This window comes from Corylus avellana, chromosome 1 (genome assembly GCF_965113065.1).
Source record: "Corylus avellana chromosome 1, dhCorAvel1.hap1.2, whole genome shotgun sequence".
Classification (NCBI taxonomy): domain Eukaryota; kingdom Viridiplantae; phylum Streptophyta; class Magnoliopsida; order Fagales; family Betulaceae; genus Corylus; species Corylus avellana.
Window position 1 is genome coordinate 21,811,909 of NC_142490.1, and position 19,395 is coordinate 21,831,303.

The 19,395-nt window shown below is 34.1% G+C and overlaps 2 protein-coding genes across 2 annotated transcripts; one reads left to right on the forward strand and one right to left on the reverse strand.

Moving 5' to 3' along the window:
- Window positions 1–5,494: 5,494 nt before the first annotated feature.
- On the reverse strand, window positions 5,495–9,224 carry LOC132169448 (uncharacterized). Its single transcript, XM_059580481.1, has 4 exons — window positions 8,916–9,224; window positions 6,509–6,649; window positions 5,968–6,045; window positions 5,495–5,710 (listed from the first exon to the last, which is right to left on the reverse strand). The coding sequence occupies exons 1-4, from the start codon at window positions 9,222–9,224 to the stop codon at window positions 5,495–5,497; spliced, it is 744 nt and encodes a 247-aa protein (XP_059436464.1).
- A 3,690-nt stretch (window positions 9,225–12,914) lies between these two features.
- Window positions 12,915–16,677, forward strand: LOC132169449 (uncharacterized). The gene is made up of 4 exons (XM_059580482.2): window positions 12,915–13,238; window positions 14,259–14,399; window positions 15,328–15,402; window positions 16,510–16,677. The coding sequence occupies exons 1-4, from the start codon at window positions 12,915–12,917 to the stop codon at window positions 16,675–16,677; spliced, it is 708 nt and encodes a 235-aa protein (XP_059436465.2).
- The last annotated feature ends 2,718 nt before the right edge of the window (window positions 16,678–19,395 follow it).

Sequence of the window (19,395 nt, forward strand, 5' to 3'; positions counted from 1 at the left end):
GCATTTCAATTCCGATATTTCCTTAATTCCGTTTTAACTAGAACTATATGCACTTCTTTGTTTAACTATTTCATTTTTTTTCTTTTGTTTTTGCTTTTTTGTTTTGTTTTCAATTTATAATCGTTCATGACTACAATGCATTGAGGAAGCATAGCTTGTATGAAAATTGTTTTATGCCTTGTTATTAGAGTACATAATGTTTACTTAATATATATAGGATTTGAATACATAATGTTTTATGCCTTGTTATTAGAGTATTAGGTTGCCATGTTACTAGAACAATGTCATATTTTAAGCTTCAAAGAAAGGTGTCGGCCTGGATTTTGTGGCTGCAAAGGACGGACGTCTATATATCTAGAAGAATTACAAATAAAAAAAAAAAAAAAAGTGTTCATTACAATTTTTGTTTTTAATTAAAACGTGATGTGATAGTCTATAATTAGTAAAATAATTAACTAAACAATATAACTTATTAATTTAATTATTTATTGTCAACTAAATTATCAACTCTATACTCTTAATTATTTACTAATTATATATGGAATGTCTCATCAGTTTGTATGAAAATTGTAATAAAAATAGAAGTACTTCAAGCATTTTCCAAGAAATTTCAACATGGAAAATACTTGGGTACTACAATTTTTAGTACAAAATCATTTATAAATTGAAGTGGCAGTCCATAAGTAGTGAATAATTAAGACTAGCTATATGATTTTAAATTTGCCACTAATTAACTAATTAATTAAATTGATAAGCCAGATTCTTTGCTTAATTATTCCACTACTTATCAATTTCTTACATTGGCTTAGTTATTTCTTACTTTTATCTAAAATAGATAAGCAAAATACTAAAAACATTATGTATTGGATTATGCATCTTAAATGTAAAATGCATTCTTACTGCGGTCTGTTCACACATACATCTCATTAATATATTATTTCTCTCTCTCTCTCTCTCTCTCTTTATATCTCTTTTCCTAAAATTTTCTCCTATTATTTCTCTCTCCACATATCTTTTTTCCCAAAAGTTGAAAAAAAAATGATTAAATACTTTTTTGCCCCTTGTTGTTTAACAACTTTATTTTTTGCTCCATCGATTTCATTTTATATTACAAATAGTACTTTGATAATGGATAAAAATATAGATGGTACCTCCGTCCAAAAATTGATGGAAATCCACATTAGCACTCTTAAAAAATTGACACATGGACATATACCTAATTAGAAATATATATATGATTAAAAACATTAAAAATTTAATTTAATTAAAAAAAAAAAATTTGGAGAAGCCTCCCCTTTAGGAAAAATGGGGGTGGCTAGCCACCCCCATTTTTCCTAAAGGGGCCACTCCCATGGGGTTTTTGAAGCCACCCGTGGCCGGTTTGGGGGGTGGCCAAACCACCTCCCAGCTAGCAAAATGGGGGTGGCCGGAACCACCCCAAGGTTGTTGGGTTAAATATAATTTTCTTGTATGATGTTTTGTGTGTTAATATAATAAAATGATTGGGCCTACAATTTCTGTGACAACCCAATATAATGGATCTTGAGCTCAAATGATGGGTTCCTCCGTCACTTTTTGATCAAACTTAATGGTGTCATACATCATGTGTCTCAATTGACACATCATCTTCCTTATCAACAACTAATATAAATGTTACTTCATTAAGCGCTAAGTCATCCATAAAAAAAAAAAAAGACCAAACTCTATAAACAAAAATCATCTTATTCGTCATCCTAATCTTTTGGATATGTAGCATTAGAGGTCAAATTGTTAATTTTGCTATTGGGTGCTAACATGGACTTTGGTGTGTCAAATAAGACATGTGAAAGATAAAAAACGTTAATTTTGACAGTAAAGTGATACACTGACTAATTTAAAATTTGGACAAAACCTAATGAATAAGACATGTGATAGATAAAAAACGTTAATTTTGACGGTAGAGTGATACACTGACCAATTTAAAATTTGGACAAAATCTAGTGACTTTATTCTTAAAATTGAAAATCTAAGAATTGAATCAAAATCAGATGAAAACTCAAGGGTTAAATATAATTTTTCTCAATTCTTGCATACGGAAAGTATGGAATGAGTGGCGAAAAATCATACAACACGCTATCCATCTCTCTTGGTAAGTATCTATAGTTAGAAATGTACATTACATAGCATTCCTCTTTTTCAAAAAAAGATTAAAGGCGTTTTTGGTATCGGTTAATGGATGTCTTGGTTTCAAAAACTATCACACATAAGACTTGTATACATCCAATAAACGTAGATGATACTTTCATTCATAGTTCCACCCAATAATTTAATGGCGTGCCACATAAAACTAATTAATAACTATCACATGTCTCATATGTCTCATTAATATCATTTAACAAAAAAAAAATGGAGTGGGTCTAGCCCAAATGGCACACGTAGCAATTGCTGATTGGTTTGACATGGTACATTGTTAAATTATTGGACATAAATACTATATGTTATAATTAGATGTCAGGTACCATCTACGATAGTTTTTGAAATTAGGAAATCCGTTTGATACCGCTTTAAACCACAAGTACCTGAAACAACTCTAACCCTAAAAATAATAGCATATGCCTATGTGTTGGGGATATATATGACTTGTGGACTTACTCAATCATCATTTATATGGGAAGATAATCAGGCCATCAAAGGAAAACAATCTTCTTTTCCACTTCGAAACTTTACACTCACCTTACCATTTTTTTTTTTTTTTTTTTGAAAGAAATACATTCCAATTTCATTGATAATAATCACGAGCATAAAGCTCTAACATCGCAGGAGTACAAAGCCCTGAAAATGCAAATTATAGCCGAAGCTATAAGGATACAACATCATCTAAAACCTCCGCTAACCTATGACTAGTTTTCAGTTGAAATAACAGATCTGTATAAGACAGACGCAATCCAATGCATAGGTAGCACAAATTCCTCCTCGACCCAAAAGTCAGGATAAAGTTCACGTCCACAACTTGAAGGTTTGGACTAAAATTCACATCCACGACCTAAAAGATCTAGACCAAAGTTCAGTTCACATCCAAGCAGGCAGATCGAGTGGCCAAGCCTTATTACAAAACAGAAGCAAGAAAACTGAAATAAAACGTGGGCGAACCAAAGAGGCAGGGCCTTATTACAAACAAATAATAGGAATGAAATCCATACAGGGAAAAAATATGAACAAAGACAATACAAGGAAAATAAAACAAACGGGAACAGGCACACGCAGCGTGGATGCCGATTGTGCACTCGCCGGAAACCGACATCGAAAGGGAACGATGGAAGCTCGACGCAGTGGGGACGCGGAAAAAGCCCAAAACAGTGGACGGAGGGTGGCAACACCGATCGCTAGCTGGCCGAAAAATCATCGCAACAGGGGACGTTGAAGCTCATCGCTGGAGGGACACAAGAAAAGACCCAGTGGTGGACAGTGGGCGGCAGAGCGGGCGGAGGAGATCGGTGGCGAACACAAAACAAAAGGGGTACACTCACCTTACCATTAATGCAATCTACATGGTAAATTACACTCTACAAGGAAAATCACACGTATTCATCAAGGCTACCCTATTTGACGTGAGGCTTCTCCCATCAAAAGGGGTACACCCCTGTTACAGAATATGTTCATTTGCTCCTGCTGAATATGCTCAAATTCTATAATTTTCCATGTTCTCTATTCAATTTTATTAGAGAATATATATATAACTAAGCATCAGAGTTCTCTTGGTCATTCCACTACAAAAAAAATGAGATTTTCTGACGTGGCTACAGTAAATATTTTGTTGCCACGTCAGCAATGTTCTGACGTGGTACTATTCCGACGTCAGAAAATTATTACAGATTTAGCAATTTCAAAAAATTATATATTTTCTGATGTGGCCACATTTACCACGTCAGAATTTTTCTGACGTTGGAATTTGCAACGTCAGAATTTTCTGACGTGGCACACCGCCACGTCAGAAAATTTATGACGTGCTACAGTGCCACGTCAGAAAATTATATATATATATATATATTTAATTTTATATTTATTTCTGACGTGCCAGGTGTTGCACGTCAGGAAATTACCTCGATTGGCCCTCTTTAGGCGGGATTTTGAACTTCTTTCCCTCTTTTTATTTCCCCCCTCAACTTTTTCCCACTTATTATTTTTTAACTCTTCATTTTTTTTCCCAGCACATTCTCTCTCCTGTCTCAATCTCCTTGCATCACTTTTTTTTTTCCTAGCTGCTTCTCTGCAGTCTGCACGGCACCTCTAGAGGATGAAGAGAAACAAAAGGTGAAGGGGAAAAATTGAGAAGCATGCAGCAGATCGAAGAAAGCAGAAGAAGAAGAAAAAGAAAAGGAGAAGAGAAGAAGAAGAAAAAAAAAAAGAAAAAAAAGGAGAAGAGAAGAAGAAGAAGAAGAGGAGAAGATCGATAAGAAGATTTTCTGGGTTTTTCAGATTGATTTTTTGATTTCTTGATGGTTGGTTTTAATTTTTTGAAGATGTTTTCGGTTTGAGTTTTTGAAAATATTTTCAAAAACTCAAACCATGGTGCAGATCTACACCATGGAGATAGAAAAGAAGAGGGAGAGAGTGAGAAAATTAAATGGAGAAATGGGAGCTAGCGCTGGAGAAAAGAAGAGAGAGAGAGAATTGAGAAAAGAAGAAAGGGAATGGCCGGCCATGGTGCAGAGCATTTAATTAATAAATTAAAATTAAAAAAAAAATTCAGAAAAAATTTAAGAAAAGAAAAATTAATATTTTATTTAATTTTTCAATTTTCTGACGTGGTAGAAATACCACGTCAGAAAATTTTCTGACGTGGCATCTTTACCACGTCAGAAAATATTTCTGACGTGTGACAAAGTAAAACGTCAGAATTTTTTAACGTTTTACCCACTCACACGTCAGGAAATTTTTTTTCCTGACATCTATGTTTCTGACACTCGACACGCGTCAGAAACGACCCGTCAGAAAAATTTCCTGACACGTCAGACACTAAAAAACGTCAGAAATCTCCTGTCATAAAAAAATTGTTTTTCTGTAGTGTTCAAGGGACCGCATGAACTTCTAGTGACTATTTTCTCTATTTTGTAAAAGCTCCATCGTTGGTCCAACCATCCAAAAATCTGCTTCAACACCGTGCATGTAACAATAAAGAGCTGGAGCTTCTCTTTTTAAGTTTTGTGTTCCTTCCATCTCAGAAACTTGAGTATCATCTTGGACAATTTTTGAGAAAGTTGGCAACATTAATATAATAAATAGGATATCCTTGATTTCTTTATCATATTAATAGTACTTATATAACGATTTTAATGCCATAAAATTTTCAACTGTCCAACAACCCAACCCAATTAGAAGAAAAGAGAAAATGGGAGAAAATGAGAGAAAAGAAAAAAGAAAAGGAAAATTACAGTTTAATAGGTATGCATGGAGTAACATATATATATATATATACACAAACTTTTTTCATTTAATTTAAGGAAATACCATTTCTTTACTTCTGTTTCTTCTTTGCATCCGCCTTGTAGATGTCATCTTTGAGCAACTTGACTATGTTCTCAAATTCCTTGAAATCGGTAATATCGTTGTCGAGTACTTGGGTATCTTCTCCCAAACTAGGTGGCCATTGAAAGTGTCTTTGAATATCCTTAAAATCTTCCCAACATTTTTTGGCTTGTTCGGGGTGACCCAACATGATGTTAATGATACCCTGCATATTATATTTCACAAATATGTCAATGTCAATAGCCATTGGAGAACAAAACGTGGTTTCAAAATTCTCTTTATTTTTCTTGGAGCACTCATAACATATATATTTTTATGTTATCGGTTTTTGAGTTGGGATTAATCGATAATGTTTTACATTAGTGTTAGAAACGTTAAATCTTATTTCAAAAACTTAAGTTGATAGGAAGAGGTAAATTTAATAATTACTTTAACAAATAAGACAAAAGGAGAAGTCGTCACCTTATACAGTGGACGTCGCGCATCAGCAATCTCTTCATGTTTCAGGCACTCGAAGTTAAAAGCCTTCTCAAAATCTCCCTAGAGATATGTCAAAACAGTAAGAAATCACTTGTTAGATTCAAACGGTCAAGTGAGAAAGCTCTAGGTCCCAAAGGAAAAAAGAAAAAGAAAAAAAAAGGAAGACTTATTTTCATTTCCCTATCACACAAATTCTCTATTAGAATGGGAAAGCATGCATATATATTGACTCATTGAGTTATTAAATGAATGCATGAATCACAAATTTGAACTTCCATGGTATTAATTCCCTAGTCAATGAGTTTATGGGGTATTTTTAACAAAGGGGGTTTACCCTCGAGGAGTAGCTCAATTGAATGAAACCACGCCTCATAAAATGTTAAAAGCTATGTTTCTCAACGCAATCTCAAATATGCTCTTAATGTCATTGTTAATGAATTCCCGTTGGCTTTGAAATATAATAAAAAATAATTTTGTAACTTCTAAGTAAAATTTCAGTTAAAATCAGTTAAGAAATAATGACCTTATAGATGAGCATCTCCACAAGCAACATTTGGATCTCATAGGCTTCTTGTTGCTTCTCCTCATGTACCTTCACTGCCTTTTCTAATACTTCCACGGCATCATCTTCTTTCCCGCTCATTTCCAGCTTTGCCACCGTTCGCTTCATTGCAAATGGAAAAAGCTGTAAACTCACATATCTCTCGGGAAAAAGTTTGAGCTTAAAAGAAGGCACCTGAATACTTGCCTTTTTCATAAGAGTTCTTTTTTGAAAAAGAAAAACCTTTAGAAGAAACTACATCAACAAATAAATCAAAATTTACTATATATTTCCATTAAGGCTCCATTTGTTTATGAGTAAAATAATTTTTGAAAAATATTTTCGTATCTTTTGATATTTGGTACGACTGAAAAATATTAGTCAAACATAAAATATTTTCGATTTGATCAGAAAAGCTTCATTAATTTTCGTAAAATAGTTTCACTTTTCTAAAATCGTAAATCATTTTTTCAAGTTTGAGTTTTTTCTACTCAAACTACCGGAGTTTGTTGGACAACCGCCGGGCCTGAACCTCTACTGGAACTCCAACAAACCAACACCAGATATTGACAAGACCTCTGCACGACCACTGTTGGATCTCAGCCAGAAGTTGCAAGCTGTTTTTCCGACATCTCTCATTTTCCGTACAAGCAAAATGGCAAAAAATATTTTAGAGAAATCTCGCCATTTTTTTTTCTTTCTAAAAATTAATTTTATTGACGAAAAATATTTTATGTCGAAACAATCTTTCCGGATTTTGGGAAATATACCTAGAAAATTAGAATGATTTGGTTTCCTTGTGTAGTTTTAAGATAGGGGTAACTACATTTAGTCCTTTACTCCTTCAAACTTTAAAAATTGCAATTGATCCTCCAAACTATCTAGTTCTTTCACTTAACCCCTTCCCTTAGGATTTTCCACTAAATCCAAAGGAAATTTTGAAAATGACAATAATACTCCTACATCACATAGAAAAAGAAACCACAATGGAGGAGACCCAGACCGTGGGTCTCTATGACTAGGGAAGGTTTTTTTCTTTTTTAATCTAAGAGCATAATTGTATTTTCATTGAAATTGTAGGGGTGTAATAAATATTTTACCCATTTCCATCAGATTTAATAAAAAATTCTAACAAGAGGGAATAAGTGAAATGAGTTGGTAATTTGAGGGGGCCATTGCAACTTGGGGACATTGCAATTTAGATTTAAATTTGATGCTAACTGAAATTTTCGCTTTTTAAAAAATTGAGATAATTTCAACATCTTTGTGAAATTCCAATACATTTTTTTTTTTTTCTCAACTCAATACCGGGAAGGGGAAAAGGAAAATTACGTAAAAATAAAATACAAAAATGACAAAGAAGCCATCCTTACAAATGTTGAGAATTGGTTAAATAAATGACACAGCCCACAAAGTAACGGGTATAACAAAAGACGGCAATAAAAGTAGGCAAAGTTTTATAAACGAAACAAACTACGAACTAGCAAAGGACAGGAAGGGGCATGACCGTCTCAAAACCTTTCAACAATATCTGTATCCCCATGGTAGGGCACACAAATAGGGGCATGACCATTGAAGTACCCTTCAATCCTCCCTAAACCCCGCATTTGAATAAACAACACAACCATTAGTAGTCGGTTGAAGGTAATAAACACGACTCAATGGTCGGTTGAGGGGAGGATAGCACTGTCGAAACAAGATAAAAAAAGGCATGCACAAAATGTCTCCAGCACAAGGATCAACCAAATACAAATAGGGAGACAACTAGCCACAGAAAACAAGAAAATAGAGGGGAAAAAAAAAATCACGGAACAGTAGCACCGACGGATGGCAAGGCAGAAGAAGGCGACAAAGACGGCTGGAATCCAGCGACTGGATCTCACACGCCAGCAGTGGAGGCCGGAAAGCAGGCGGGACCACCGTGGATGGCCGGTAGCAGAGACAGGGATCGGCCGAAAGGAGAGACAGAGCCGCCACGCATGGCGTACGGGTGTCCAGGTTGGGCTTCTTGAAATTGATTGATCAGGTTTAGAAAAAATCAAATCCGAAATAAGCTGAGGTGGAGGCGGAGCCAATGGAACTGTTGAACCATGAGAAAAGAAAAATAACGGAAAGAGAGGAGAAAAAGAGGAGGGAGGACAATAACTCCATCCCTCCTCTCTCGAAACAACCGCACGAGGCGGAGGAAAGCCTCACAATGGGGTGGCTAATAAGCTTTTAGCAGGAGAAGAGGAAAAACTTCTTCTCTCAGGAAGTCTTACTGTGAAAAAGTGACTACACTTTGAATTTGAATAAACCAGAAAGGGTAAAAAAAAAAAAAAAAAAAAATTGAAAGCCGGAATTTTTCCAAAAGCTAGTTTGCAAGTTTGGATATATAGAAATGCCAAACCTGGAGCTGCTCAAAGTCAAGTTTTTCCTCCTCAAGTAAATTCTTTAACTCTGTCTCAGCTCGGTCCAGTGTTGCTGCATTCTCTCGAGCTTCACGGTAATCAGCCAATCTGTGCAATGCCATTTTTCCTCCGTGGAGAGCTCCCATGGAGGTAGACCTCGTAGGAAAACGTTGAATATTCTTACGTTTTTTCCTCACAAAAGCCCATGCAACAAAAATGCTGGCAAATATGACAATGGGTGCTGCGATCGCTATAGTCATTGCCCTTCGCTTACTTTTTCCATTGCTATCATTGGAGGAGTTTCCCATTTGGATATCTAAACTTCTGATTCTGGCGCATTAGAAAACATGCATATTAATCAATCAATTTTGTTCTGTTTCGGGGGGGTGTTCATTTTCTGTCTGTCTGTCTCTGTCTCTCTTTTAGATGAAATTTTTCTCAAACAAGTTGAAGAGAGTTTGTGTGGAAAGGGATATGCAGAAAACATACAGAATTAGCAAGTAGAGCTTGAGTGAATTGTTCTGATTTCAGTCTTGCTAGGAGGGTAAAGAGACTTATTCATCAAAACAAAGAAAAAAGAAAAAAAGGAGACTTAAGGAGTTTAAGGAATCATGCATTGAGATTGTATGAAGCTTCGTTCCAAGTTCCTTTCCTAGATAGGAAGCAATAGTTTTCCGATTATTGTCTCAAGCAAACTAGCAAAGATTTGCCATCTACCATTGAGAAACCCATGAAGTATCAGGTGATTTAACATACCCTCAAACTTTGAAACCTCTCAATTTGGACCTTTAAATTTTCAATTGCAATCAATTTGAACACTCCGTCAATTTTTGCGGTTAAAACTCTTAAAAAAACAAAATTACCCTTTAATTCTCTTTTTATTAAAAATAAATAAAAATTTGAAAATAAAGGTCACAAGGTGGCCCAACCGTAGGTCACCTTGTGATTTTTTTTTTTTTTTTTTTTTTTTTTTTTTTTTTTATATATATAAATTTTTAATTTAAAATTTTATAAAAAAGTCGGAGGTATAAATGTCATTGTATCACTTTTAACGTTTAAAATTTGACGAAGAGGTTCAAATTAATTGCAATTGAAAGTTCAAGTGTTCAAATTGAGAAATTTTAAAGTCTAAAAATATGTCAAATCGCATAGCAATTCAAGGATTTAAAGTGAACTCTTCTTAAAAGAAAAAGAAGGAAGATGAGAATATATCATGCAGCTTCTTGAAGACGGCATATATCTATCAAAAAGAGATTCTTCCTTACACGTGTTTGGCAGGCTTATTGGGAAACGAATAAAATTGATAGTGGAAGGACAAAAGGGAGATACCTTACCAATTGAGCAATGCAGTTATTTATTTATTTATTTCTCTTTTACTACACAATATCAAGAGAAATGGGCACGAGAGAAATGACATTACAGAACTGAACAGAAGAGGAAAAAACAATGGTTTATAGGTGAGATTTAAATAGGTACCTCGTCTAGACAACTATTGACTTGAAAAGGTACCTCATTTAGACAACTGATGACTTGAAGAGAACTTATGATTCTCATAAACTTATCTCCATCTCTTATTCTCTGTCCAATGTGGGACAAACCTTTTTTTTTTTTTTCTTTTTTTTTTCCAGCGAGGGATATGGGTAAGGGGAGAAATGGAACGATGGAGTTGAATGGTAAGACCACAAAGGTAACCCATCCAAGCAATTGCTAACTACAAGAGGACTTATGCCAAGGTATTGCGTAAAGGGAGAAATGACACTATGAAGCTGAATAGAAAAAAATTGTTTATAAGCGGGACCCATAAGGATACTCCATTCAAGCAATTCCTAATTGGAAGAGGACCCGTAGTGCTTATAAACATATCCATCTCCCGCTCTTTTTCCAATGTAGGACATGCCTTTTTTGTCCTTTCGAAATTGGTAAGGAGAGAAATGTCACTATGTAACTGAATAGTAGAGAATGATTTATAAGTGGGACCCACATGGATACTCCATTCAAGCAATTCCTGATTGGAAGAGGACCCATAATGCTTATAAACATATCCATCTCTCGCTCTTTTTGCAATGTAGGACAAGCCTTTTTTGTCCTTTCGTTTTTACGCTAAACCAAGGGAAATGGGTAAGGGGAGAAATGGCACTATGTAGCTGAATCATAGAGAATAATTTATAAATGAGACTCACAAAGATACCTCATTCGAGCAATTGTTGACTACAAGGGGACCGGTGGTTGTTATATAAACTCATTCACCTCTTTTACTATGCAATACCAAGGGAAATGGGTAAGGGGGAGAAATGACACTATTGAGCTAAATATGATAGAATGGTTTATAAGCGAAATCCACAAAGATGCCACATTCAAGAAATTGATGACCCAAAAAGGGCTCATAAGTACTCATCTTCTCCCGCTCCTTGGTTGATGTGAGATAAGCCCCCTTTTTTTCATGCAATACCAAGGGAAATGGGTAAAAGGAGAAATGGTACAATGGAGCTAAATAGCATAAAATGGTTTATAAGAAAAGCCCACAAAGGTACCCCATCCAGGAAGTTGTCGACTACGAGAGGACTCGTGGTGTTTATAAACTCATTCACAATCCCTTTTTTTTTTTACGCAATACCAAGAAAAATGAGTATAAGGGAGAAATGACATTAAAAGAGGATACTATTATTTATTGGTACACCCTGAAATGCTATAATTCATAATAAAGAGTCATTTAACATCTCCAACAATAGTAGCTAAACTACTTAGTGAAAAATTGCGAATTTCTATTGGAAAAATGATATGGGTACCGAATATTTTTAGTAAGATATAGATACCAAACTAAAGTGAAGCTTATTTATTGATATCTGTAGCATATCTCTTCATTAATTGTTTTGATTATCTCCAATAAATAAACTCCACATCATTTTGGTACTCATCCCTTGGTAAAAAATTTGATAGTCCTAACACTTCACTTTCTATTTTAGCTACTGCATTTTCTATATACATGCCAACATATTCTTGATTATGCTCTCTATTTTATTTAAATATTATATTCTAGAGTTTTTTTGTTATTATTTTCTTAAAGAAGAGAAAGAAAGGAAGAATCAGTATTTTATTGATTTATAACTAAAAGTTGCTATATACTGTAGCACAAAAAGTGTATTAGCTAGTCTGCTAAAAAATACGAGTCATTTGGCTAGTCTTCTAGACAAGTGCAGTATATCCTTTATTGCTTTGGAGAATGAAGGATACTAGTATTTATTGGTCATATATACCTTGAAATGCTATGATTCAGAATAAAGAACCATTTAGGAGTGAAGCAAGGTATCTTTTATTGCTTTCAAAATTAGTATTTTTTGATCATACCTTGAGATTAATGTTATGATTCAGAATATAGAGCCATTGAGGCAAGGTATTTTTTATTGCTTTCAAAACCTGGAGTGCATTTGAAAGCAATAAAAGATGAGTCCTGCTATGCAGCTGCCAAACGCCCGTCAGACATATATTAAAAAAAAAAAAAAAAATTGTTATTTTTTTTTGTTAGTTAAATTTCTATGAGTTAATATTTAGTTTTTAATGATCTAAAACTTGTTTTTGGATTCAAAACTAAAATCTAAGGGTGGAAAGTTAACTATTTAAGCATGGTATCACCCAAAAGGGATTTGAGCATCCTAAATTTGGTGTTAATGCCTCAAATTTGGTGCTAATACCTTAAATTTTGTGTTAATATTTCAAATTTAAATTCTCCTTTAATATCTCTTTTCTTTAATTTTTTTTTTTTAAAAAAAAAAAGGTAAATTGTTTGACGCTTGGCTGCCAAAATCTCTATTCATAAAAGATATCTTGACTAAAAAAAAAAAGTGAAAAAGAAAAAGAAAAAAAGATACCTTGCTTCACTCCTATAAATGTCTCTTCGTTCTGAATCAAAGCATTTCAAGGTGTGATCAATAAATACCATATAGTATCCTTAACTAATTGTTCCAATAGCCTGCTACCTTGTTTAATAGCAGAAACCTTCCATGGAATCTGCACTTTGCCTCCACTATGGCCCCTTGCCCTCTCCTCCAAGGGCCACCAGGCCCCATTTCACCTTTAGCCATTCTTGTCCTATGCTTTCTTATGCTTCCCCAAGCCACCTCAGGCTCAAAGGGTATGCCTTCATCAGTCCCATAGTTAAGCAGAAAGCCCCATCTGTTAGAGCATCAGCATTCCCAATGGGTGGGAAGGCTGCACTGCACTCATTGTTCAATGCCTTCCTAGCCTCGAGTGAGATAGACTCCCAAAAGGGGAGCCCTTTCATCCTGCCTTCAAGGCCTTCAGTAGAAGATGTTGCTGCTCTTAAGGTCCTGCCTCTTCTCTACCTACTAATAACACCTATCCTGCTAATAATTGGCACAGCATTTCTTAAGGTTGATCCTTGTTAGAATATTAGTTAAATAATTAGGGATAATTTCACTTAGGACTCCTGAACTACTACACATTTTGAAAAAACCTCCCCCCCAAATTTTAAAAACTCTCAATTTCACCTCCTGAACTTTTAATTTTATGCAATTGAACCCCTCAGTCAATTTTTGCTATTAAACCCTAACAGAAACCACTAAAAAGACCAAATTACCGTTCAATTTTTTTTAATTTAAAATTTTATAAAAGTTTCAGTAGTATAAAAGTCATTTCATCAATTTTAACGTTCAAAAACTGGCGAATGAGGGTAGATTGCATCAAATTGAAAGTTCAGTGGTGAAATTGAGAGGTTTTAAAATTTAGGAGGTCTTTTCAAATAACGTAGTAGTTCAAGGGTCCTTTGTTAAGTTTTCCCAAATAATTGAATTCATAATTTTTTTATCCGCATAAGCTTTTAGAATAAGAAGTGATCAATTTAACATGGTATTGGAGTATATATATATATATATATATATATATATATATATATAGGTTATGATCAGTTTGAACCCTATCTCTACGATTCACATCCCATTTCAATTACATATTTAACAAAATTGGATTGAATAATTTTGATCTAATTGGTATTTACTCTCACTTGAGATCAAGAAATACTAAGCAGCATTTTCCACCAAACCTTAATAGGTAGTAATGGATCAAGATTCCCTAGAATTTTTAGGGTGTTCTATTATTTAGATTTCCTCAAATTTCCATCATTGCTTTCAAACTAAAAGGTTGAGATATTTCCATGTAAGTATTTATTACTTTTAACAATTCAGGGTTTACCATATTTATCTCCTCAATAATATTTACCATATTTTAAAAGTGATGGATGTTGATAGAACAAAACCTCAACCCTTTAATTTGAAAGCAATAGTAACAATGTACCAAGCTGTAATATTTGTTCTTTGTTATGCTTGTAGATGGTGGCAATGCAACTATTGAGATCAGGGAAGGGCACTGAGGCAGAGGAAAAACTACAAAAAGCAATTAAGAATTGTGAGGATGATCCTGAGCCTGAATACAATTTGTCAATAGCTTTAGCAGAAATTCTCATATTCCAGGTATGTAGCTTCCCTGGCCTGAACCCTGCTGCAAACAAAACCCTTCTGACACTGCAACTTTAAACATTCTAAGACTTTACAATTTCCAACTGCTCAAACTTCAACTTTTATTACCTTAAAATCCCAAAAGACAACGCTCTGGATATATAGGTACCTATAATTTTGGACTTGGATCATCCATTCCTTAAAGCTGACAGGTAGATTGTTCTAAGGAAACTCAAACCAGTTAGGAGAATATTGGTCGTATGTTTGACTGATCAATAGTATTAAACTTTTGAGAATAACTTCAATCAGGTCGTAGTGTAAATTGAGTATTTTGCACCCTTTAATAAAAAGTAGACACTTCAACTTAAAATACAAAAAAGTAATATAATATTTCACACCATATAATTTCATTTATCTTGACAAAATATCCTTTGACAAAACAACCGGATCCACCACCTTGGTTTGTTTTGAAGACTTTGGTGTCGGGGGCTTGGAGGGTTCAGTGGTAGATGGTAAGTGTTGGATTAGAATGAAGGATAAAGTCCATGAGATTGATTTGGATTAAAGATACGATATTTTTATTTTCATTATATTTTGTGTTTTTACCTAATATATCAGATTTCTATTGAAGGCTATAAAATAAGGTTTTACACTACATCCTAATAAGAAAGACTCTCTTAAACTTTTACCATCACAGATTCGCAGAGAATCAACTCTTTCTATTTTACAATTTATAAGAAAATTTTAATTATTTAACGATTATTCTAACAACTTTATAATTAATTAACAATATATATTGGACAGACCATAATTAATATTTTCCTATTTAAAGAACCCGATTAACAAGATAGATTGGACAAACCTTAACATTTTCTTCTTTATTTTATTTCTTCTCAACTCTTTTATTGTTTATGTAAAGATTGAATTAATATTTCATCTACAGGCAAAATACAAAGAAGCTCACGAGTGTCTCAAGCACCAACTTCACCCTTCCGATGGTCGATTTCCTCTTTATAAGGTTCATGCATTCCACATTATTAAGATAAATTCTAGGGCCAGGGGATGGGGGGTTAACGTTGTTGGACTGCTTATTCCTTAAGTTTTACTTGCAGCCATATTTAATTCTGAACAAAAAGAAATTTAGGTTCCGTTTGTTTAGGCGTGAAATGTTTTTCTTACTTTCTGGTATTTGGTAAGATCGAAAATTGTTGGCAAGCTGAAAACATTTTCGGTTACCCAGAAAAGCCTTCTTTAATTTTTGTAAAGTGGTTTTCTTTTTTTTTTAAAATGGTAAACCATTTTTCTAAATTTGAGCTTTTCTTTCTCAAATCGCCAAAGTTCAATGGACCACCGCCGGAAGATTCCAAACATCTGCCGAAGTTATTTGAGCAACCACCGGAAAGCTACCAAACTGTAGTCAGAAGCCGCCTAACTATTACTGTAGTTTGTCAGACCATAACTTGATATGTTTGCCAGACCGCCACCACCAAAGTTCATATTCATTATTTTCTGCATTCATCAACTTTTATCTGCCACCAGTTGCCAGATTTCACCGACCATTTTCCCCCATTACTCATTTTCTATATGAGCCAAAAATGACTTCATTGAAAATATTCTTCCTAATTACCACTTAGAGCTTGTTTGAGCTTGCGTTTGAAAAATAGAGCTTTTAAGTCAAAAAAATTTTTTGAGCAAAAGCTTCATTTTTAATCTTTTGGCAAAAGTATGTTTTGGCCATTTTTAGGCTTTTTAGACTCTTAAAAGGGCTTTTAATTTTTTTACCAAACGAACACTTTTTTCTAAAAACGGACTTTTTGACTATTAAAAGCATTTTTGGGCCCATCAAACGCAATGTCAAACAGGCCCTTATACAAAAATTTAAATTGTGGTGGAGTTAATATGTTATGTTAAAATATTGCATATCCTAAAGGTTTAATATGTTGAATATAGTAAAGGATTTTCATATTGCACTATCTAATAGTTTTTGTTAGGTTTAATTTAGAAAATGGACAACGAAGTCAAGCTCTAATATTGTACTGATATAGTGAAAGTTTGCGTAAGAACGTATAATATTTCGTCAAAAATTATAAATTATTTCTCTTCATTCCTTTTTTCTCTTATGCAGGCTATTGTACATACTATGTTGGATGACAAAGTCGAAGCAAAGAAATGGTGGAAAAAGTTTATAACTATCATTGAAGGTGGGTTCGATATACCTATAGAGGGCGAGTGCGATATGCCTATAGAGGGCCAGCCCGATATACCTATAGAAGGCCAGCCCGATATATTTTGAGGCCTTAGGCAAAAAATTTAAGAGTGGCCTTTTTCTTTATATTTTAATATTAATCAAATAATATTTATTTTAATATTAATTATATTTTTATTTAAAAATCATTCTTTCTCGCTTTTCATTTTTTAGGCCTTATTTATTTGAGAATGATAGAGAATCAAATGATATTAATGTCTTTCTGAAATTAAGTAGGGGGGCTTAATTTAAGCATATATATTGACTGTGTTTAATTTTATTTTTAATTTTATTTTTTTTATGGAAACCGCAATTAGGTGTTGATTTTTTTTTTTTTTATGGAAATTGTTTTATCAGGATTCATTAATTGGGGGCCTTATTATTCTTAAATTACTTATTTACCATGATTAGAGGCCTTAATTAAAGAATATGGAGGGTAATAAGGGTTTTAAATGTTTTTTATGAAAATTATTTTTAATTAATATTTTTTAATTGGGAGCCCTAGACAACCGCTTAACTTGCCTAGTGGTTGGGCCGGCAAAGAGTGATGTTTCAAACCTAGTGTTATGTGAATAACCACAGGCTATCACCTTTATCAATAGATTAAGGAAGGTCAATTGGCCCTCTTTGAGAGGTGGCTGCTCCTCCGGAAGCGATTGGTATTTTTATTCTTTAAAAAATATTTATTTCTAATTGTTTTTTTTTTTCAGTTTTAATTGGTAGTAACATTGTAATTTTACAACAAGATTGAGTCATCAGGTCAATCGGTGATTGAGTTGTGACATGGATCCATGAGTTGTCAAACCACCGACAACATAAATTATTTTGAACATATAGCTTATTCTAAGGATAATTAAGATACTTTTGATACCCCATGGATGAGTTTGATACAATAGCAAACATTAAAGACTAAATAAGTAATTTTGTTCTTTTTCAAAAAGGTTCCAAATAAGTTTGGATTTAAAGTTAAATAGTGTTGTTGGAGTTTATATATATATATATATATATATATATATATATATATATATATAACGAATTATCTCATCAAATGGAGCAAAATGCTCCGTACAATGCCAAAAATATAATTTTGAATCTTCACAGCTCAAACATTATCTATAACATACATAATAGCATCTCAAGCTATTCCAGATCTACAGTAAATTCTGGCAAATCACGTCTCTATCCACTGCCAGATCCTTGATTCCTTGGCTTTTTTACCTCCGCTACTAGTGCTTTATCATTTACAATCTCCTTCGATGTCTTTACCATAGTGACAATTCTTCTTTATGCATGATAACTTTTCCGTCATCGGTCTATAATTTGCTCCGAGAAAATGAACCATAAGAAAACAAAAGATCGAACGGAAACCAATTTCATTATTCTAAAGGATATGTAAAAACAAAACCTAAGAAAATGAATAAAACTTCACCCTATAGATCATACTAAAAGCAGATCTAGAGATAATACATTCTTATTTAAAACAACGAAAATACAATAACAAAAACGCAACACACCATCACGCGTTTCACGTGCCACCACTGACCAGCCACGCACCCTTAAAAAGCACATCGAGGACCACTGACACATGCGCCCTGATCGATCTATGGTTGGGGCGAGAAAAGGGAGGGGGAAGGGGGAAAGAGAAAGGGGGCGGGGAGACTCCCTCCCCCCACTCGGCTATACTCTCTCTATGCTTCTCTTTTTCTAGGGTTGTTCTCAGTAGCCTATATCTAATATAACATTAATGATCTCATCATGTTTTATCTAATGCTTGAATATGGTTAAATGGCATTTTATAATATTATATCTAACATTAGAATTTGTATAGCATTAAGTAATCTTAGATTAAATCCATTTGAGCGTAAGATAAATAAAAAATAAAAAATAGGTAGGTTGGTATAACAGGGCAAGGCTCACGTGCGGTAGTTCAAAACGACACCCTTCGGGTAGTTTTGGACTGTAAAAAATTAATTTTTTTAAAGAAAAATAAAAATATTAAAAAACTAATAAAATATTAAAAAATTAAAAAAATTAAAAGAAAAAGAAAATTTAGAGCCACCTCCTTGGCCAAAAATGGGGTGGTCAGACCACCCCATTTTTGGCCAAGGGGGTGGCTGGAGCACCCCTGTGGTCGATCTGGGGGTAGACGAACTACCCCTATGGCCAAGGGGGTGGTCCAACCACCCCTAAAAGGTCAAAAAAAAAAAAGGTTTTGGGGGTGGCCGGGCCCGAGGGTGGTTTCGGCCACCCCCATACCGTCGATATGGAGGTGGCCGAGCCACCCCCAAAAAGCTTAAAAAAAAAAAAAAAAAAAAAAAAAAACTTTAAAAAAATAATGGGTTTTGGGGGTAGCCGGACCATCCCCAAGGGCCTGGGGGTAGTTTCACACACCCCCTAATGCAGTTTAGCCACCCCCAAACCCTTGACCACTCCCAAAACTCTTTTTTTTTTTTGTAAGTTTTTTTTTTTTTGGCCTTTTGGGGGTGCCGGAACCACCCCCAGACCGGCCTCGGGGGTGGCTCCAACCACCCTTTTTAGTTTTTATTTTCTTTTTCTTTTATTTTTTAATAGTTTTAATTTTTTTAATTATTGATTTTTTTTAAATTAATGAATATTATATTATTTCTTTAAAAAAAATTAATTTTTTATTACGGTTGGACGATCTCAGCCGTCCATTTGGAGCTAAACGACCACATGTAAGGCTCTCCGGATGTGACATTCCTGAAAATAAAAATCTTAGAGATCCCATTAGTAATAAACCATCAT